At 34.5% G+C, this 24043-nt stretch overlaps 1 protein-coding gene across 4 annotated transcripts in view; it reads left to right on the top strand.

Annotated features, from left to right (window-relative positions):
- The window catches only part of LOC121424392 (neurofilament heavy polypeptide-like), a 78053-nt gene extending 68324 nt beyond the window's left edge, over positions 1-9729 (top strand). The window contains exons 12-13 of one of the 4 annotated variants that reach the window (XM_041620248.1): positions 68-86; positions 8632-8802. In XM_041620248.1, coding sequence (XP_041476182.1) covers positions 68-86; positions 8632-8717 — 105 coding nt within the window. In that variant the 3' untranslated portion in view covers positions 8718-8802. Of the gene's footprint in view, positions 1-58; positions 87-8631 lie in introns of all 4 variants that reach the window. The other 3 variants (XM_041620326.1, XM_041620101.1, XM_041620173.1) reach the window with 3 other exon arrangements.
- Positions 9730-24043: the final 14314 nt, after the last annotated feature.

Genomic DNA, 24043 nt, shown 5'->3' with positions numbered 1-24043 from the left:
CATGTAAACCCTGTTCGATTGCATGTCTATTTTTCTCTTTGTCTCACCATCTTTCTAGCTATTATAGATTAGACACCAGTCTCTTGGTTAAGTATCGACCAGGATCCCCATCTTACAAAGAGTTGTGATTGATCCTATCAATCACAACTATGGAAAGCCAGCAACATCAACATCTAAAATACATATTTCTTCATAATATTTTCTAGATATGAGGTATATTCATACATTGACTGTTTTCTTGACAATTCAGTATGCTTTTCTTTGTTTTCAAAGGACATTGAGCAAATTTCCTAAAGGAAAAAATTATGACACTGATGGATTTCCATAGAGTTAGGATTGATTGGAACGGTCGTAACTCTATGTAAGAGGGGCCCAGGACCCCATCCTACAAAGAGTTGCAATTGATCCTATCAACTATATGGAAATCTGTTAATGTCATATTTTTTTCTCCAGGAAACTTGAACAATGTCCTTTGTAAACAAAGAGAAGCACACTGAATTTTCAGAGAATGATGAATGTATAAATGTACATCATACCTCGAAAATATTTTGAACAAGCATGCGTTTAAATTTTGATGTTGCTGGCTTTCCATAATTGTGGTTGATCAGATCAGTAAGACTGGACGCAGGTTGTGATTGATCTTATCTGTCTCAAGTATGGGAAGCTACTGACAGCATTATTTAGTATGCATATTCACTCAAGATATTTTCTTTAAAAAATATGACACACACTTGTGCATGCATCTCTGTTTTGGAAACCATCCTCTCTTCAGGGAGAATGCCACAATTAAGGCAAAATCCTGAATTTGGGCACAAGCAACATGTTTTCAGTTTCAGAAAACACCATTTTGGTGAACTATGTCTCAATCTATTTGGTTTTCATGCTCTGAATGATATCACTGTCTGTTTAATTGTTTGCAAACTAGAGACAGTATGCATGCCTCCTGGTCTAAGAATTATGACATGGATGGCTCTCCATAGTCCAGGATAGATTAATTAAATCAATTGCAACTCTTTGTGAGATGGGGTCATGTTGTTCATTCCTGTTTTGTGCAAATCTATCTCGCCCATCCTGTTTTTATTACATTATTTTTCAAATATGTGACCTGCTATCCCAAAACCATTAAGTCATTGAAAGTGAATTATTAGATTTGTATTGAGCTCAACAAAGCATATCTTACACTTTAGAATTGTATACAGTGGTAATAAACAGTTTGAGGACCCCACCAGAAAATAAACATATTCAAAGTGTTTATTTAAAGTTATGCAATGTTTTAGATATTCATTTGTGAAATCAGTTGATGAAATATTATACAGTGTATTTCTCTGGGCTTGCAAAACTACATTCAACACTCAGCATGAAGGAGTGCATTTATAGAGGGGGGGGGTCACTAACTTTTAGCTTGTCCAAATTGATGAACAATAATACACACAATTACTTGATTGCATGTTGAAGAAATTCATTGAGAGCTTCAAAGAAGAATACAAGCTTTGAAGTTTGGGGTTCATTTATGCATGAGATGTGCGCACTGTACAATCTCAGTAAAACATCAAAGCAGTCCAGAATTAATGGTGTCAGATAAACTTTTGTATCTTGTCTTTCCTAGTACTTTAAAGTTTGACAGTATAGAGAACAAGAATGACTGTCTTTTCAGATTAGCTAGTTTTACTCTGTGAAGGCCAAATCAATATTTTGGCCATATTTTAGGGAGAACCTTCCCTGACAACTCTTTGTTGGTTTTAGATTTGCAGGTCACATAAACACATTTCATATGTCTAGTTTGGTTTATTGCACAGTCCTCTATTGTACCTGTTTTGTTATTCTGTTGGATTTGTTATGTGTGTGAATTAATCTGACAAATTAAATCAAGGAAAAGGATAATTTAGTACTTAAATTTTGCATGTTTATCAGGATGTGGAAGACAGTAGCGATTTTTCTCAGGAAAATTTTGACAAAGTTATGGTAAGAATTGATATTGATTCTCCAAATTTGACTGCAACTTTTGCTCTTATACATGTAGATTAACTGATCTGCAGTAACATTTAACTCATTAAAGCTTCAACTTTACAACAGAGTAGAGCAATACTACAGCATCACAAATGTAGAGTTTCATTTCATTTTCAGAGATACTAGCTTCCATGACTTGTCATGACTTTTCAGAGTCATGGCCTGTTATGTGCTCACAATAATTTCAAAGAACTGATTATGTTCCTAAGCTTAAGTTTGTTTTTGTACATTTTTTGTTAATGCAAGAGCTTTTTATCTTGTAGATTTTTGTATGTATGCACCAATCTGTATTAAGTTATTGATATCTTTCTTCAGTTTGTTAAAGCCCATCATTTGAGTATCCACAGTGATCATTGATTTTAGATTGTTTTCACATCATCATCATACATTGTAAGTTGAGTTTGGTTGGACATTCAATTTAAAATCCAGCATAACCATCCATAATTATGGTGAAAAACGGTTAAAACCATGTACACTTTATTTGCCGAAAATTGCCAACGCAAATGAGCACATGTTGGCACATGCATTTGTTACCAGCCTACTTTAGTTGCATAATATGTTTATTTTGCTAATTGCAGAAGAAATACTTATTTTCTACCATAATCATTATAAATACATAATATAAATCCATGCATATATTTCGTAGGATTCTGTTTTATCCATTTTCAGTCTTGATAAATGTTGCGGATCATTGGATATGTCTCCAGACTGAACCAGAAGGTCTGGGGTTCAAATCCCATCACAACATGCCTGTCCTCTTCCATTTACCACTCTCCACCCAGGTGTAGTAAATGGGTACTTGGTAGGAAGATATTTCTTGAATGCCAGGGTGCCTTATCAGGGTATACATGCTTAAACTAGGGTAATATTATGCGGCCCTTAGAAACATATTGTATAATGCAATATACAAATGCTACTAATTACTGTGTCTTTAATCAATACCACAATACACTTAAAGAACAAATAAATGAAGCCTATATGTCATTTAACAGTACTTTTACAAAGTGCTTTATAGTATTATAGTACCCTTTCAGCAGTTTTCAATCGTATGCCCTATTTATGTAAAAAGTACCCATTCTACAAGATTTTCAGTCATTTCTTTCTTGCTCTCAGTTCTGATTTTAAGTTCAGTGTTGACCTTTTGTTGTTGGTGTATGGTCAATTTTTACACGATTATAACACCAAACATAAAATGAAGATGGTCCTGAAAAGTCTTTCATCAGTTGTTGAGATGTCAATAATGTGATCTGGGCTCCATAACACAAAGATTAGCAATCAATCGCTAAATGAAGTGACCAATCAATATCAATGTTACACGCGCATTAGGTTTAAAATACTGACCAGTGACCAATCAGTGCAGTTCTTTCATATTTAAAATCCATTGCAAACCTTTGTGTTACTGGTCAGTTTTACAAATTCTGAATAAGTTTTGGAGCCAGGGGAAGCGATCCAGATTTCAACACCAACACCAAGGCCAACACCAGACTTGAAATCACCCATCGTCTTAGATCTGTACCTGTGTCTGTTCCTTACTATCACTTCATTTCTGTAATCAATACTTGTTTACTCGTTCATGTGCAATACAGCGTTTCATTGCCCTAATCGTTTGCATCTCTATAATCCATCTCTAATCATTCCACACATCTTTCTCATATCATACATTGTCTGCATCGTGTTACCTCTCTCACCTCACCATATTTTTTTTTCCAAATCTCTCGATAAAACCTCACTCTTCCTCTTTCAAAAGAGGGCTTTAATGTGCAGATACTTCCTGGGATAATGTTCGCATGGTGTTAGTCATGATGGGTCTCCTTCATTCTGGGGAGTTTTTTTCACAAAGCAATCTTGTCACTGATTTTCATGGGCAAATGTACTATGAGGCAATCGGGTGAAATAATTTCAGTAGCTTGTAACAGTAGGGAGTGTTTCATGGAGCAATTTTCACTGGCATATTTGCTCTGAGCCAATCAGATGCAAGGATTTTAGCAGTTTACAACATCAATGAGTTTAAATCACTGATTATTTGTTTCATGAAACATGGACTCCTGATAGTTTGAAAGAAAATAATCCAAAAGGGATCCATTCAAAGAATAAGGAAATAGACATGAATGGAAAAAAGATCTATGCCTTGTACAAAATGGCACAATACATGTACATTATGAATGCCTTAAGAGGGTGTTTATCACTTATGGTGGTTAATGAGAATTAGTACATATTCATGTAAAATGCTATTTACATATATATTGAATAAAAATCATAATATACAAAGCATAAAATCAAAATATTTTGTCATCTCCAGAGGTAAATTTCTGAGTATGAAAGAAATGAACATGAATAGAAATAGATTTATGCCTTGTACAATGGGGCACAAAGAACAGCTTTGTTATAAAGAGGGTATTTATTGGTGATGGTGACTAATGAGAATCAGTGCACACTCGTACCAATTGCTATTCGTACCAAAGAAAAAAAACGCAGCATACAAAGTTAAAATTGAAAATATTGTGTTGTCTTCAGAGGTGAACAAATTCTTGATACTACATGTAAGCTCTCGCCTGTTGAGGAAGTGGAATTGCTTAATGATTCATTACTGATTTCTTTTGAGGGGAAAAAATATATAAACACAATGGTGGCATGATTCACAATGAATTAAATTGTTTGAGCTGACTGAGATGAATGCTGACATCACCATATTATGGGATATAACAAGGGAACTCTTTGTCAGCAAGGTTTTTATGTTCTGATTGTCTTCCAAAACCATGTTCAGACATGACACAGCAAAGCTTATCAAAGTTTTCTATGTTTACCATTTTTATTTTTTTACTTGGTCACATGAAAAACAATTTATCTAAGGATATAGACTAAGTGGTCTTAGACCAACTGGATAATAGACAAAGTGTGTACATGTATGGTTGGCTAAAAGGCAATGAAACCAAATGGTTAGAAGACAAACTGGTTGCCCACAAATGATGAGTGAATCGCCCCCCCCCCACCCTGGCCTGCTCTTGTTGAAAAAACTTGTATCATACTGTACATTTCATTGTTATTATCATCATCTAAAGCGACAAGGGGACAATAAGGAGTTATTTTGCGCTAACTTTGAAAAAAAAAATGAATTGTATGCAAAATGTTGCAGGATTTGTTTTATTGCCAATCATTTTGTGAGATTTCTAAATGGGTCTTTGTTTGAAGTGTACATGTTTATACTCCAGGATATGAAGTTTTGACTGGAGATTTATCACATATCTTCATTCAAGTGTGAGTTCATAAACCACACACAAAATAGGATTGATCGTATGACACAAACACTTGCTCCTCATTAGTTCAAACAGACATTAATAAAGTGAGAATGCATGTTGATGTATATTTGGAAACATTTTATTCCAAGATTCTCCTCCAACTTGGTTTTTTAGAAAATCTGTTTTTGCACATTTGGTTAGTAGTGAAAAAAAAAAAAATATGCATACATGTACATAGTTTTATAGTGATGCGAATTGAGTCAGAGATTTTGAATATTTTCCCCAAATTTGTAAATCTCACACGTACAAAGTTCAATTCCTTTCAAAGGTTAAACTGTGATTAATTTGAATGCTAAGACTGGTAATCTCTGAAAATAAGTCAACTGCAATTACAGGGTTTAAAGGGGAAATCTACCAACCAAAACAGTTGATGTGGATAAAAAGAGCAAAATTAAAGGAGTATAATGCTGAATATTGCATCAAAACTGAATGTAAACATCAAATATTTTTACAGGTTATAATATTCAAACACTAACCAGACAATGAACCAATACAATTAAGGATATTTGATCTACATTTCATTTGTGTATTTTTCTATTTCAGTAGATATTTTTAGCAAACTGTTCCCACTTTTGGATAAATAGGTCTTTTCTCTCAAAATATCATCTTGGGAATTGCAAAACTTCTCAGGAAGGGGGCCCAGGGAGCTGGCTACTTTGGCCTCATTTATATCTCTATTTCATATGAAATTTTGAGCAGACTGCTCCTAGCTCTGGGATGAGCAGGTGTTTTTCTTTCAAAACATCATCTTTGGGAATCATGACTCTACTTGAGATTTACAAATTCATACCCACAGGTTTTTTACAGTACATTTATTCACATAAAGTTTACTCTTGGTTGCTAAATGCCTTGGTGCAGTAGTCTAGCACCCTTATTAGGAGGGATAAGCCATCTTTAGCTCAAGTTCAGCAGGAGGACATTGTACGAGGCTTCATGTTTAATCTTAGGTAGAACATAGAAAGTGAAGTGAGATTAACATTGTGAGATAAGGCGGAAGACTGGTAACACATCTCGCTAGTGTAATTGGTACTGACAGGGAGTCACAAGACGGAGATCATGTGGAGGAGAAATAATCACCACTCCTTCCTCTCTTTGCTCTCTTCCTTCAAGCTTAAGTCTGCTAGATTTGTGGATCCTTTGGGTCAATGGTTGACTATTACATTTTTATATAAACCAAGGTTTATGTATATGCTGAAGCACATATGCGGTAGATGTTGTCGTAATGAAATGTTTAGTTGAAGTTGACAAAGATTATAAAAAAAAACAGTTTATATACAAATCACAAAAAATGCAATACATTTGATGCTTACTTCGCATAGTCTTCTAGTCTACATACACTGTAATCAGGAATTATAGCATTTTAACCCATTAATTGAACACATCTTGGGATTTTACCTTCATGTTCAATCAATTATCACGCAGTGCCTGAAAGTAAACATTGATGCAAAATAAATGTATTCATATATATTGCATCACTATCTTTCGTTCAGTGCTAGAAATATCATCAATTTGGCAATGTGATGGAAAATATCAGAATTGTAGCTTTTACATGTAAATGAGTGAAAACCACTTTTTGTCTCGCCTGCATAGCAGAGCAAGTCTATAGACTGCCTTTCTGACGGCGGTGCCATCAAACATCAAATTAAAAACTTAACCTGAGGTAATAAGTTTTTGAAATGACATAACTTAGAAAGTGTATGGACCTAATTCAAACTTTGGCCATGTTGGAGGTATTTGTTAAATTACCATTGTGACTTTGAGAGTTTATGGATCTAGTTTATAAAACTTGGACATAAAGAGTAATGAAGCATCACTGAACATCCTGTGTGAGTTTCAGGTCTCATTACCAAGGTCGAAGGTCATTAAGGGTTGATGAACGTGGGCCATGTTGTAGGTTAATATTGAATTGCCATCATAACTTTGAAGTTTATAAATATAGTTAATGAAATGTGGACATTGGGGTAATCTAGTATCATTGCTTATCTTGCACAAGTCGTAGGTCACTTGATAAAGGTCAAATGTCATATAGAGTCAATAAATGTAGTAGCATATTATTATATGAATGGTGTTTTTTGTGAATAATTATTTTATAGTAATTTTCAAAGTCAACACTGAACATTGAATCATGTAATGCAGGTGAGACTGCCAGAGGCGCTCCACTTGTTTTATTAACCTCCAATTATTTCTTTAATACATACTATAAATGGAGGAAAAAGAAAAAGAAATAATAATAGTAATTAGTATGTTTAATATTAAAAGCTTACCAAAGAAGGTTTCTGATAATTATCTTTAATTGGTTGAATAGCAATGGCAAGTTGTGATCCATTCTATTCATGGCATGCAAATATAGAAAAGAACAGCTGCTTCACTAAAACTAAATGAAAAGAGGAAATGGAACTACTCATTAAAACAGCTAATAATATATCTTTTCTTCCCATGAAACAGGAACAGAAAATAATTGATGCTTTAGAAACATATAATATCATGTATGTTTGTCGATTTACAGTATCAATATCTGGATGCAATGTTATGATATCTGATCCGGATGGCAAAATATTTAACCCACTGAGTAATCAGTCTTTATTTGATTGCCAGAGGTTAGGTAGAGGGGCTAGTCAGTCCTAGTAGGCATTGGATAATTTAGGGTTTTATCTGGATCCCCTAAAATGAAAATTAAGTAAGGCATCTGTCATATGTTGTTTCCTTATTGATGTCGTCTGAAATTAACCATGACAACATTATTCAGTAGTTCCTTTCTGAATTTTCACTAATGGAATGTGGTAGGCATGTTTGAGCATGTGAAGGCATGGTTTGTTAATGGAATGTGTAATTTTGATGATCTTGTTTGCATTATGTAGATTAACTATGAAATATTGAGAGGTTTAGCCATTAGGGGCCCTGGGCAGAAGGATGGGGGGTTCAAGGTTAGGTTTTTGTGAAATTATTTTAGTTGCTGGTAATAATAATGATCTAAATATTGATAATGAATTTTTTTGCAATCTTTTTCTAAATATTATCTATTCTTAGGTGCATAATTATTGCTGTTATTATAATAATGCTATCTTCTAATTGATAATTTGTGGGTAACCAAACTTCTTCTAGTAATCCAAGGTTATCTGTTATTTAAGTATGAAATAAATCTTTCATTATCAATATCTTTTTCTTGTTCGAACCTTCTGTATTTATTTTGTAATTGGCTCTCTTGTTATTTTTTTCATTATTTTTGTATGAAATGTTGCTTGGTAGTAACGGTGATAATGTAATTTCATGTTATTTTAGGTAAAACATTGATTTTCTATCAATTTCTCCTATACTTTCTGTTGTATAGGTTCCGTCAAAGCCCTCATCAACAAGTTTCAACAAACTCAAAGGGTCAACGGCACCCACAATGGAACCCTCCAGACCGTCCACTAATCCCTCGTCGTCCTCGCGGCCGCCCCTCCAGCCCAAGATAGACTGTTGCATGGTGTGCGAGAAGTCCGTCTACCCCAACGAGATGAGCAAGTTTGAAGGTCGGGTCTTCCATCGTACGTGCCAGAAGTGCAGCGAGTGCAGCAGAACCTTGGCGCTGTGGAACCTGGATATCGCAGACGATCGTCTCTTCTGCAAGCAGCATGGCACGGTGGTCAAGAACAATCAACTCAAGGAGAAACTGATTATATGAAATTAAAGCAGGTGGAGTTCTGAGCCAGAATGCCTTTGTTCATCAAATGTCCCTTCCCCTAATCTGCTTGAAGACATAAGACTATCCATGCAACATTTCCTTCGCTCATCAGATATTCCTTTATGTCTTCGCAGGAAGATTGAGACTATCCATGCAACAATACCTTCACATATCAATTGTCCATCTTTCTCTGATCTGCAGGGAGACCTAGCCTTACCGTACAAGACTGCCTTCACTCTTAAAATGTCCTTTTCTCTCTTTGTTAGAATGCCAGACTTGGAGCAATAATGTTTTTGGGTAAGGCTTGACACTCCTGCATTAGAGGCCCTATCAATCTCCCCAAATTTTCTCATGCCTACATCAGTCTATTGGTAGCGGATTCAGTCGGTGGGGAGGAGACCTTGATCAACAAAACATGAAATTTGTTGAAGAGATAAAAGAAAATGTTTTAAAAAAGTTAGTTAGCCCCCTTCAATTTTGGATCTTGGCTTGTCACTTATCGCCAATTCCGAACATTGTACGTAACGTCTGGTGATTTCACGCCATGCAACGATTCCATTCAGACAATGTTCTCATGCATTGCTTGTCATTGACTTGCCTTCCCTGGAGCAGACAAGGTAGCCAGTAGCCGGTGTCAAACAATTTTTTATGTCTAGGTTAAGATTCGCTTTTTCATCAGCTGGATAATTTTTGCCTTGTGGTGACGATACTACTGTAAATGAATACCATAAGGCATCTACTAGTATCGTGAGGTGAAAACTGTGAAAAAATGTTAAATAATTTGATAAACGATATTCTTGGATTTTACTTGCACAGAATATCAAGCTTGCAGATTTGGTAGCACTTTGTTGACTTTCCATTTTTAGTGGTTGCAGAAAGATTTATTTTCACATCACAAACGGAGACTGACTGATATTTTTCATTTGACTGATGTGCAGATTCAAGTAGTTACCAACTCACGTGCACACAAAATTATTCAAACATTTTTTTTCTTTAAAAATCATGTAGAATGTTGTGTGCTACTGTATTCATTTACATGCATGTAGCTTTGTTCCGCTGTTATAACAGTTAATCTCAGATATTTAAACATTTTAAGGGTAGCTCAGAAAAAGCTGCATTTCTGAAGTATGACTCTGGTGGCAACCTTATACAGTGCGTATCAAAAAAAAGTTTACACTTTGAAAAAATCCTGTAAAATTATACATTTGTAATATTCTGAAGATTTTTCCACATTTTAACATTAGTACAGATCCATTAAAGTAAATGACGATATAACTGTCGAAAAATATTTCCGCTTGAGTGAGCACCACTTACTTTTGAAAAGTTAGTGAAAAATGATTTGCGCAGAACTTTGAAATAGTTATGTGAATAAAAGTAGAACTTAAACATGAAGAAAAAGTGGAATTTAGCTAGTAAAATTGACTTAAAGATATCTTTTAACCTTTTTGACTTGTTTCCTTGCCCACAAACACTTCAAAAAGTGTGTTGCGCCCCACCCCACTCCCCCCACACACCGAGGCCATCGTGACGATATTTGCTTTACACTGAGCTGTGATTTACATGGAATGGCTTAGGCTTTATTTTCATTTTGTTAATCAGTATCGAGCTTGGAAAATGTGTGGAGAAATAAGTATTAAATGAAAAATGAAACGTAAACCCACTTTCAATGATAAAAACTTCGTAAAAATGCTGGAGATGTCTGATATAAACTTTTGTTCAGATTCAGTTATGTCCTCAGATCCAGCTGGCACTAAAATGGTAAAGGTTGTGCTTACTAAGTGTTGAAATTTCAATTTGGGTGGCAAAATTGTTACAGAATGCTTGAATGTGTCCGTTTTATTTCAATTGACTAAAATTGCAAGGGAAATGTATGAGAAATGTTTCGCAGGGCAAGTTTGATTTCGCCCTTCCCCCTTGACACAGCGTGAAAATGAGCATTTCTGCGCAAACAGATTTCTGCGAGCTTTACAAAAATGGACAGCGCTCACTCAAGTGTAGCATTCTGACAAAACTTTTACTTTTATTGGATAGATGAGACCCAAACCCAAAATTATATGTGAATAATTTACCCACATGTTGTATATTTTTTCATTTCCAGGGCTTTTTCAAAGTGTAAACTTTTTTTTGATACGCACTGTATTGTTGTAGAAAAGTCTCCTAATTCCTTTAGAAAACTCTTTCTTGGCAAAAGGTAGTTGCTACCGATGTCATAACTCTAAAATCAGGTGTTCTGAACTGTCTGCCAAGTATCTAAATTTTGAGTTCCAAGCTTTTAACAACCCAGTGGTGATATGCATATGACATCACAGATTTTGCTATATTTTAGGATAGGCGATAAACCCAAACGTACGCGACAACCAGTCGCTGGTGATTGTACGACAATGGACAGATACAGATGAGTGTGGGGTTGTGGTTGTTAACAAAGTTGTACCTACAGAGGGAAAGAAGGTTTAGGAAAGTGGCAGATTAATTGAGGTTTTCATTCACCTGGTGGGTGTTTCATAAAGCTGTTCGTAAGTTAAGAGCGACTTCAAGAACGACTGGTGATTCTCTCTTATGGTAAATGATTTTCACCATTAAATGTTCAATGGTGATTTTTTTAGCATGTAAGAAAGGTTCACAAGTCATTCTTTAAGTTGCTCTTAACTTACGTACAGCTTTATGAAACGGCCCCTTGTATTTGATTAAACTGTTAACATAAGCTTGCCTACTTTCATAGGGACTCACTTTCGTTCATCTACAAGTACATGTATGCACTCATGGTGTTCAGAATTAATCCAAAAACCTGTTACCAATTTGAGCAACACATGGAATAGTAATATTATTATTGTAAACTCATTATTTGATCCAAATATTTGAGGAAAAAAATACCAGAATTTTGTGCTTTTGATGATGGTGCTGAAAACATGAACAAAATAAAGTACCAGTCGTTTTTCAGTAGGTCAAAGAGAGTTAGAGCACTTTGAATGAGCTACATCACTTGTAAGGTCACGTGGGTCAAATGCGTTCACATGACTAGTCTCATAACGAGACATTTTTAGGTGCAATTGTATTGAGTTATTCTCTCAGTTTTCTAAAACAATACCCTGTAATGTGTTTAATATGTAAATAATGTGAATGATGTATATGTATGTCTAGGATAAAACAGATATTAACATTATATGAGCAGAAATAACATTTATATTTTGTACGTTTGATATATAATCAGGAATTTTGTATCTTTGGATGTTGTGGGTTAAGGCTGAAGTTGTTATATTTCATCTCTTCTGCACTCTTTTGTAAAATTTTCAGATTGTTGAATCTTAGTGACTGTATACATGAAAATGTATATCATTTCCTTTCTTGAAACGTGTAGTGCCTGTTATTTGTCGGGTGGTTTTTTCTGAATCCTTCTTTGCTTTGAAAAGGAGCCATTGTGTGCTTAAAGTTGTTTTTTTTTGAAGGGCCAACATGTTTTGTAGCTGAGTAGTGTGTTGGTTTCTTAATTATCAGAGACATGTTCATTTCAACATAGCATTTTGATGCCATTTTTTTTTCTTTGAAAAAAAATGATTTAAACATTACAGTAGAAACAGTTTTGAGTAGACCTACTTAAAAGTAAAGAAAATCATTGCATTCATTAAGTCAATTACTAACAGAGACAGATCAAGGTGAGCATGCCACTCTACACACAAACTGGCACAGATAAGTCTGAAAAAAAAACTGTCATCTATTTACCATCTAATGTTCAAATGTGCTATTGTTGTTCTCTCTATTTCAATATCCTGGGTCCAATGCTGGATGATATGTAATTAGGAAAATCATCTTTGAAAACTGCATATAGTGATAATTAGTTTGATGCTGACAATAAACTATAGAAATATGATTTTTTTTTATTACTTGTTCATGCACACACACTGTCATGATTGTGACAATTGAGTATCTGAATATGAAAATTGAATTAAATATGGGAAATTGTTCCTTCATCTTGTGTATAAATGATAAATCTGAAATCATCTCAGAAATGCATTAAATAAAGGAGGAAAATCTGGTATGAGTGTAAGAAAAGCCCAAGTCCAGGACATGGGCTTTCCTTACATTCATATCATAGCGCTCTCTCTCTCTCATTACTTCTACTACTTAGAACAGAAGTCTATCATGTATATGAAAGTAAGAATGACCTAAGTCCATTGATTCTAAAAATGACCCAAGTCCACCAGACAAAAGGCCTCACCCACAAGTACCGTGAATATTAATGTTCTTTAAAAAAAATTGTTTGATGATGTTCTCTGATGTCTTATAGTTTAACTGCACAAATGATCCAGGTTTATATTTTTTTGATTTTCTCAAAATGTCCTATGGACTTGGGTCTTTTTTATATTCATGTACTCAATTTCTTTAAGCACACAGAGGCATCTCTTTTATTGATAGTTTGATGTAATGTAAAATTTGATTTAAGTAAGTTGTCCAAATACATGTTGTCTTTCACTATTTCACATTCCTTTTTGGGGAGGGGGCTCAATTTTTAAATATTATTTATATGATTCATCAATATTATATTTTAATATTTTTTTTTGATGAACAGTCTGAAGAGGTTTTATTAAAGAATTGTAGTATTATAATGAGATAAAAATAATATGCTTTCCAAGGAGTTGCTTTATATTTTTGCCTGTGTATTACTGAATTTCATCCCATGGTTGGCAAGAAAAAACACTGAAATTATTATGGTAGCTAATCTCATTTCTTTTCTTTTTTCACTGTAGAGTGTAACAAATACATGTATATTCTCTGTGGAGATTAAAAGGATAAGTATTCAAATGAAATAAGTGAAAACATGATATTCAATTAATGTATTCTCTTTTTTAAAGCAACTTGGTTACCATTCTGCATTTTATGAAATAAACACCCCATAAATGTATTCTTAAATCACAAGATATTCATTGAATGTATTCTCTATTTTTGAAGAAACACGAACAACAACAAAAAACATTCCATGTTTTTTTTACTTTTATGGTGATTCATATATGTATTCCAATTTATTTTTTCTCATTTCTTTGCTACTATCTCATTTCTGTTTTCTAATTTACTTTAGGGTATAAGAAAGGCTCCATGTTAGATGGTCCTTTTCAGGACCAACACATGCTCACAAAAACTACATAATGTACTTTGCCGCTTTCATTCATTGCCATGGAAACCTGCAGAAATTACTACACTCAGAATGGTTCCAACAAATTGAATTTGCTTAACTTTTTTCTCTAATGGGATTTTTTTTTACATTGCAAGTGATCAATCGCTTGATTCAGAAGTCTTTAGTTTAATAGATAGATTGTCAAATTAAAGTTTGATTTATTAGCAGTTGGATTTCTTTGAGCAATTTCAATACACACATTAGAAGCAAATTGCAGCAAAAATATGATGCATTTGAGTTTAGTGAACTGCTGGTCAACTATTTATGTTTAATCATCATTTATGTATTCTCTTCATAATGAATATTTATTTTAGTTCTTGTGATCATATATAATAACATTTTATACCAATGACGTGCAGTGGATTCAACTTGTTTTAATCAAGAAAACAAATTATGGATATACGGTATATTGAAATGTATGTGTTACAAGTGCCTGCAATATAGGTAACTACCGCATTGTGCCTACAATGTCCAATAAGTAGCAATATTATTGTTGAGTTAAGAGGAAATGCCCATGCCATCAGTCATGCCAGATATGGAGGGAAAACATCAAAAAAGAAAAATTAATTGTTCAATTTTGTTTTGTTTTAATCCAAAAAATGTTGGGTTTTGCACAAGAAAAAAAGGAGAGGGAGCTACTTGGTTCGGCTTTGACAATAATCTGAAAGAAATCACCGCACTTGGTTATTTGATTGATTACATATTAACACTATTGCATTTAAAATAAAAACACAATCATCTTCATATGGTTAAGCTAACTTTCTATCACTCGGTTGTATAATAGGATTACCCAAAAGGACAGTTTTCACAAGTATATCATGTTCAACGTGAAGAGAAAAGGGAATCGCTAGTCTCCCTCTCTCTCTCTTGATGTTTTATCTCTTAACTTGGAAATTGAGGAAGTATACCTCCTTTGCTTAAGTCACTGATATTTTGAATAAAAGTAAAGCCCCTGTACTGATCAGTTGAGGCCAAATTTGCGACCATTCTGATGCCGAACAACACTTTATGATCAAGTACATGTATATGCAAATAATCACACGTTCAATCGTAACATTGGTTTAAATGAAGCAGAAGGAAGGTCAAAATTTGGTATGAAATTTTTTCTTCTTCATATATGTATAAGATGTATATGTTTCAATTGGATTGTTTTCACTTGTAGTGTTTATGTACTTAAGCACGCAAGACTTATAAAACCAGCATGTATTCATATAAATTCAATGTAGTTTAGACCAATTAGTATTCCATACGATATGCATACCTCATTTTTGCATGTCTCTGCATGATTTCTTTTTAAACACATTCAATAAATTTTGAATTCCAAAGGATGATGTTTCAAATTGAGAAAAGACATGCCAGATTTTATACAAGCCTTAATCATGTCACATTTCTATAACTAATTGTTGAGTAGCATAACATCTCTCTGTGTATATAATGATTCATATAATCATATGATATTGTATTACTAATATTCTCTTTATAGATGAAGGGAAAAATCAAATAAAAAATTCTGTGTACATATTCTCGAGAATTTCCTCTTAGATGTCATGTTTTGGTATTCACCAAGTAATGCAAAAGAATCATCTTCTATCTGGGCACATTGGTTTCATGACATTTGCTCTGGCGACAATTGCTCCGATGGAAAATCTGCACATTTACAGCAAAACATAAAATCTAACCTCCAAAGCTAAATAAACCCTAATCCTAATCTTTACATTATTCTGAACCAAACACTCTATTACAATCCTAAATCTCATCCTATGCCCCCTGAGATATAAAGACCGGAGCAATTGTCGCGGGAGCAAACCTTGTGTCGCCGACTCGCCGGGCACATCATATTTGCAAATGTGCCATACACTTTTCATAAATGTTTGTAATGTTTGTGAATACTCTTGTATTGTAAATACTAGTAAATTTCATTATATAAGCCATTATGTAAATAATTACCCGTATTAGGCATGGATATTGTAACGATTTGAAATGTAGGACATACAGTATTTGTGTATCATGTCCAGTATATTTAGATATGTTTGCGACAGTATCAGTTATATGTTGATATTTCTTCTTTTTGTAAACACTTTCTTTTTTTGTACCAGTGCCCACTTATCCTTGTTTTATAAATCTCTCACATGCGGTGCTAGTTGAGAATTTGACCAAGATAGAAATAAATGTGAGCTTATTATACTGATTAACATTACTGTAAAGACTCCCATTTTTATTATTTGTCTATAGAGTGCATGTATTTTGATTTCCTTTTGCTCCTCAGTACCCATTTATTTGGCAGTATATGTTTTTTTGTGTTAGTGAGGTTGTGTGTATGTGGGGGGGTATATTCTTTTACTGATTTGACATGTTCCATTCATTTCATCTCATGTTTGATGAGTGAATTTTGAATACCTGTAGGGCCTATATTGTTGAAAAGCCATATGATATTATGAATTCAATAATAACATTCTTTTTACATTGTTTAAAGGTCGTATATGGGGTTATGAAGTGAAGTGATCAATTGATATCAAGGTACCTTGATTAAGGGAAATGGAAAAGGGACATTTTTGCTCCCTCTCTCTCTCTGTCAAAACTTTTAAACGAGGGTTCTTATCATAAAACTTGTAATCATGAATTTACAATAAAATTTAAAAAGCTACTGAAATCTTTCATTCTGATCACAAATTATATTATTTTAACAAGTGTTAATGAAACAGGGCCAGGGCCCTGTACCATAAACCAATCAAGTTTACAATCATACACTGCAAAAACGCTGGTGTTAATTTAACACCAGCCTGGTATCGGTACACACCAGAGAAGCAACACTAGTTAAGAATCAAACCGATATTTGTTTAACACTAATCGGTGTTGCTTAAACGCCATATTGGTGTTAGCCTAACAACAAACCGGTGTTGCTTCAACACCTCGCTGGTGTGGACCGATATAGATACCAGGCTGGTGTTAACACCGGCGGTTTTGCGGCCTAATTGTATAACTATTACAAACTATAACGGTATAAAAAGTTTCAATCAAATTGAATGTAAATATTGTGTTGCACCCCAGAACAGTGATTTCGGCATTGAGATTCAGGGTGAACAAAATAGGTATAGAACTTTCTGTCCGCTCAGAATCTAAGTCTATAAAGCCCCCCAACACACACACACTTTATCCCCTCATTATCAATCTCATCTCCGATACCCAGGCGTCGCCGCTGATGATGCCCGCCTACAGGTCTGTACTCCTATCTGGTATTTCAAAGAATTTTATTCCACAGATAATTGATGAAATATTTTTGTTTGGACAAGCTTTAGCGATCAATCCTGACATGCCTAATCGAATCACACTTTGGCATCAATACTGACCTGTTTTTCGGTTGCATAAAGTTCAAGGCATCATTAATTCAATCGAATATGATATCATTTGATTAAGCTTGCGGCGATGAATTATTAATTGCTGCTATTTTTATTTTGTTTTGGCGTCATCTTCCTTGAAGAGGACATGGCACTAACTCTCCGTTGATCATAGTGAACGTATTTATACCTCAATTATTGAGGTATACCCTTCATGAACATTTTGAATTTCAAATGTGATAGAAATATAAACTATTCTGTAAGAAAAACAAATAATATAAAGATAAACATGGAAATCATCCCTCAAACTGATAGATATTATTATAATATCTATCAGTTTGAGTGATGATTTCCATGTTTATCTTTATATTATTTGTTTTTCTTACAGAATAGTTTATATTTCTATCACATTTGAAATTCAAAATGTTCATGATACAAGGGAAGGGTATGCGATAACATTAAATCTCCTCATTGTATATGGGGGTCTACCACAAGACGTTCTAATCTAAATTTGACAAAAATCCAATTTCTGGCACTCCCCCACCCATATAACTTGATTTACTATTTCAACCGATTGTGAAGAAATCTTACCTCATTTATGGATTGCCAAAATAACTTTATTAGAACATTTATGACATCAGCATTCCCATTCTTATCCGATCTTCAAATCCTTGTAGGCTACGCTGACAGCATTTACATTATCTCTCACCTATGTTTTGCTGCCCCCGAGTATTATCTCTCAAACTAGCGAATTCTAGATGAAAAAAAAATGACTTCGAAGGCAGTGACAATCGTAATGTTGATAAAAACTTCCGCATTTTTACCTCAACTCACCGCTATTTCTATGGGGGTAAATACTGCATCGTTACGCTCAAAGGGGGTGCCATGATCGAGTAGGTGGCAGGGGCAACCCTTCGTCCCCTACGATTTTTCAAGAAGGGAAAATGGTGGAGAAAAAGGGAAAAAAGTTGGGAAGAAGGAAGAGCATAAAAATGAGAGGTCTGAGCCGAATGCCCCTATAATTCAATTAAGAAAAAAAATAGGACGTCACCTTTAGGATTCCTTGCCCTGTAAAAATATCCCTCCAACGCCCCTGATTGCACTGGGAAAGAGTAAGACCCGCCCATCCCCTATATAATTCCCAGTTCATGACTGTTACACATGAAGCCAAGCTTTGAAATAAGTTTTCGCTCTTAAAAATTTTAAGGGAAAAAAATCATATCCCTTGCTTTCTACCCCGCATTTTCTCTTGTCCCCTCCAGACTTTACAATCACGATGTTTTCACTGAACATAGTTTGTGAAAACTTAAGATCCATATTGTTTTTAGCAAGGCTATCTCTGACACGACCCCCCATCACGACTACAACATTACCACCACCACCACCACCTCATATATACGCTTTTGGTGCTGACATAAAATGACGTCTTCATCATGTTATCAGATCTTTGTTCCCATCACGATTTTGATTAAGGATTATTTGTATGTGCTGATAGCATCTCTTGGAGCACGCATGCACTGTAGATTGAAGTGACTGCAAGCGTTTAAATATATATTATTTACCAAGTTCAAATGATCTGATACAGATATCTGGGGTTAGGCACACTCTAGGAGTAGATTGTGAACTGATCTTATTTTTGAAAATGGGAGGTAGAATGAGATGAAGGAAGTGGTTGTCTTTTTTGTCGAGGAGATGGTAAAAATAATACATGCAAGGCCAGAAGCAGCATATTTTTCTACAAAAAAAAATAGAATACTGAAAAATATTTAACTGTTTTTATTTTGTTGGAGGAGTCATTTGAATGTTTCAAATAGAATACTATTTGCACGATTCAATTTGTTCGGAAATATAAGTAAGCAAGAAAGCGAGGCGATTGAACTTAGAATTTTGTATTGGGATTTTGTATTTTAAGCTTGAAAAGAAAGGATTTCGTGATCGAGGATAATGATGACGATGCTGATGGGGATGATGATGACGGTGGTGGTGAAGAATGGGACGAACAAACGGCGGAGCGGGAAAAGGGGAGGTGAATTAAGATTATCAGGCGGAAGGGGATGAGCAGGAGGAAGAGGATAAGGTCTGATAGGGGAAGTGGAGGGGGAAAGAGTGGAAACAATTTTTTTATGATTATTATCGCAGATATTTTTTCTTTTGTATGACAATATACATTCATTCTCTCTGCCTTGTGAAAGTATAGAACCCATGTTATCAGACGTTTACTTTCTTATTATATGACATGATTGCATCATGGACATGGAAATGCAGTATCACCATACTGATCTTGATATCGTCACGGACCTATATGATTTCTGTGAAAATCGTAAATAACTTTAGTTAACCGTCATAATGATATGTTACCTAACTATATAACACTTATAATAGCGAAAGCTCTACACAGAAAATAAGCCATTTATTTATCTATAATGCATTCTTTTCCTTTTTACCAAAGATGGTTTCTGCAATGTAAAACTGCTTTACAAAAGAGCCCTGCACAATTACAATATATTCAGAGTCCAATGTACGACAATGGTTACAGGAAGATCATAAAATATTAAAATGTATAGTAGTCATATAACAAAAAAGTGATTTCCCATCAAAATGATTAATGGTGTAATCCCTTTCTTTTGTCATTTCTGCTTTAGAACTGAAATCACATCCATCTCCAAGGACTTAAATCGTCATCACCATCAGAATATATTATCAAACACAAAGGGATTGTGATTTCAAGCTGGCAATATGTATCAATAATTAAAGATGCAACATATATGCCGCGAAGCATCATTTATCATTCACGAGTGTTTCAAGAAAAAAAAGTTGATGGAAGGAATATTTTGTTTCCAGAATTCAATATTCACAGGACGTCCTTCCTAACGCAAGATAAATCCATTTTTCCTATTTCATCAGGAGATGCGCTTTTACGTGACTGGAAACACCATTTCCTCAGTATTATTCTGTGAAAACTGTATGTACATGTACATTATACAGGGCTGCACACAGAATTGGAGAGTGGTAAAAGCTAACGTGTTGCATATTGCATGGTAATTAATGTCAATGGAGACACGCTCTGAGTAGCCCGCGTCATCCCCATCTTTTCGTTTCCATAGCAACCACCTCCACTTCCGTTGACATCGCTCGGCGAGCTGCACTCGTTCGCCTATTGTTCAATATTTTGTCCGTACTCTGCGGATGTAAATGTGCATGCAGGTATTTGGTGAAGTGTGATATAATAATTTCAAGAGGTTACTAATTGGGTTGTGCAGTATGTTCAAAATCAGAAATATCGGAAAGGTCACAATAATGGCGAGATGACCGAAGGCAAGCATGTGTAACAGTCATTAAATGTGGGTCCAATGATGGGGAGGAAGGGGGGATATATTAACATTCATTACTATATTATTATTCCAAAAGGAGCTAAGCGGTTTTAGGGGTAAATCATTTTTGTATATGCCATACTTTCTTAACCACTGTTATTTTATTTTTTTCGTATACGTGCTAGGTCATCTTTAAATTGTGTTTTTTAGCTATTAATTTCATTTTCAAAGAATGTTTTTAAATTGCTATTTTTCTACCTGGAAAGGATCCTAATTTTGAAATTCATTATGAAAACATTAAAAAGTATCTTTAGTACGATGTCGCGCATTTGATTTCAATTTTTGAGATACACATTTTAGTTTTTTAAACCAATATTGGTAAATTTGGTCAAGATTGAATTTACTCCCTTTTGGAATTGTTCTCTTCATACTGATGATGAGGTTTTAGTGTTAAAAATCTGATAGTGAATTTTATTGAATGCGATTCATCGTTGCATCATATTTTGTTGTTTTGTTATCCAACGATAAGCTATTTTCTTGTTGTTTTGTTATCCAACGATAAGGTATTTTCTTGTTGTTTTGTTATCCAACGATAAGGTATTTTCTTCATTAATTTTGTTTATATTTATAAATTTACAAAGGTCTACATACCAAAAAAAGAACAATAATATTTTTTTCACCAGGAAACAGACACTAGTTTAATATTCCCTTTTATAAAAATGATTTATTTTTCTATTGTAAAAAATAATAACTTTTTCCTCTCCGACGTCCTCTCTCTCACCCCATTTCATATTTCTCTTCCTCTCCCTGTCTCTTTTTTCTCTCTTTCTCTCTCTCTCTCTATCTATCTATCTTTACCTCTTACTCTTTCAAATATAATCTCTGGCGTACATATAGAGTTTATTATTGCCAACAGTTCAAAAACTAAATAAAGAATTTTTAAAAATAAAAAAATAAGAAAAAGTAATGAAAGGGTGAAATTCAATATTACTTGTTGGATATTATTTCAAATTCTATCACGAAATTAGATTTTCATTTTAGTATTAATAAAGGCCAAATTTCCGCTCGCTCGCGACTTTCTATTACTTGTTGGATATCATTTTAAACTCTATCACGAAATTAGATTCTTATTTTAATAAAGCCAAAATTTCCGCTCGCTCGCGACATTCTAGAAAATATCCCACATACGTTGTGACCCCTCCAAAATGTTGGATAATTACGCCACTGGCGTAAGCATCGTTTTGTTTTAACTATTTTTGCACATTTTCCTATTCTCTCAATTGTTTCAATGACCAGACCTACAGCATAGACAAAACGATGGTGCAATAATTTTAGATAAAAATGATAATTAATTTCAAAACTGATAACCTAGTTCTAGTTCTTTTGTCATGACAGAGGTCAAATGAAGCAAGCCACAGTGAGAACTGTCCCCAAAGATATACATTTCTATACTGATCTCTGACAAGATGAACAATTATGAAATTTGCTTTGGTTTACCGAGCAAATAATAGTTTTTCTGCACAAAGTACACTGTCAGTTATTGGCAATATTTACTTATAGTGGAGCGGTCTAGAAGTAACTCTTGGCGAGGCGGTGAAGGTGTTGAACAATAATGAAAATCAAATCTCTTCTCGAATCAAACCTGTATAGAGACTTCAACACTTCTATTCAAGATGATGCTGAAATGTCACCTCCTTATACGAAATCAGGCGGCGGTGCTTCTTTAGTATCTTATTTAGTTATATTGTGAACTTTAGTTGACAGGGGCATGCCTGGGACAACATCCCCTTCGATTTTTTTTTAAGTGATTAAAGAAGAAGAAGAAATATAATGAAAATAAAAGGCAACAATGAGTCGTTGTGTAATTAGCACTATAACTATTCCCGTTTTCTCTTAAAGAAAACGGGAATATGAAATCAAACATGGTCATGATTATAAAGGATGTAAAGTGGAACCTCCTTGCGATATTGATTTGGGCTATCTCTGCTTCCATTAAAAAGAATGTCATTTTGACAAAAATCGAGCCGCTTTTTAAATGCCAGTAGAATGAGAAATTCAATTTTGTAAAGATTTTTGTAGCTCATATCTATATGATTACTTTGATGGTGGAGTCTGAAAACAAATAAAAACAAACATACATTCATCCGAATGGAATAGATATGATTTTAGGGGAAAATGCTGTATAGATTCCACTAATCGGGTGTTGGTGGTAATTTACAAATTATTGGGCGCGCCCTCATGGGCGGGGATTAGTTAACCTATATCGTTCGTGGTATCTTTGACCCACCCAGCATGCTCAAATCAATGACTCACCTGCTATTTACCTACATGATAATTATATTAAAAAAAAAAAGGTATGTTAATAACCTCTTTAAATATTGCCTGTGGAATAAGTGGTAGTAGGAGTAGTAGTAGTAGTAGTAGTAGTAGTAGTAGTAGTAGTAGTAGTAGTAGTCATTAGTTGTAGAAGTAGCTGGATTGTCAATATTATCATCATTAAAATAACTCTTACAATGGTGGTTGGCACCATTATCACCACTATCATTATCACAACCACAGTCAACATTATCATCATTCATTTTTATCACCATCAACAGCGTCATCAAGATGGTCATCATCATGTTAACCGTCATTATCACAACCATAATTATCACCATCACCGTTACCGTCATCATCACCGTCGTCATCACCACCGTCTTCATCGTCATCGTCATCACCATCGCCGTCATCTTCATCGTCGTCGTCGGCATCGTTGTCAGCGTCGTCATCATCATTGTCGTCATCATCGTTATCATCATCACCATCATCGTCATCACCACCATCATTATCATCATCATAGTAATCGTCGTCATCATCCATCAGACATCACCATACTTTAGAGTTGTCGTTGCTGTTGCCGTCATAATCACCAACAAGGTTGTATTTTACCCTAGCCATTCTATTAACAAAAAGTGACATTGCCGATTGACTGAAAAGCTCGATCATATAATAAAGACCAATTATCGATTGGAGTCAATGGAATTCGAAGAGCCTTCATCGCGGCCATATTCCTTTTGTCCTAAACATTCCATCCTTGTTAATTACTCTCTGCAACGGGCATTGATTCATAACCACCATCTCTTTTCAAATGAATGTGCAGATTAGAGGCATTTCTTATAATGAGGCAACTTGATAGGGGCTTTATTTCCCCCAAAAAAAACATTTCACCCCTCTTTCCTCTCTCTCCGCTCCCCTTATATTTTATTCTACACCCCCATGCATTA

Source organism: Lytechinus variegatus, chromosome 1 (genome assembly GCF_018143015.1).
Source record: "Lytechinus variegatus isolate NC3 chromosome 1, Lvar_3.0, whole genome shotgun sequence".
NCBI classification, from domain to species: Eukaryota; Metazoa; Echinodermata; class Echinoidea; order Temnopleuroida; family Toxopneustidae; genus Lytechinus; species Lytechinus variegatus.
The sequence above is the reverse complement of the archived record's forward strand: the minus strand, read 5'-3'. Positions and strand labels throughout refer to the sequence as shown.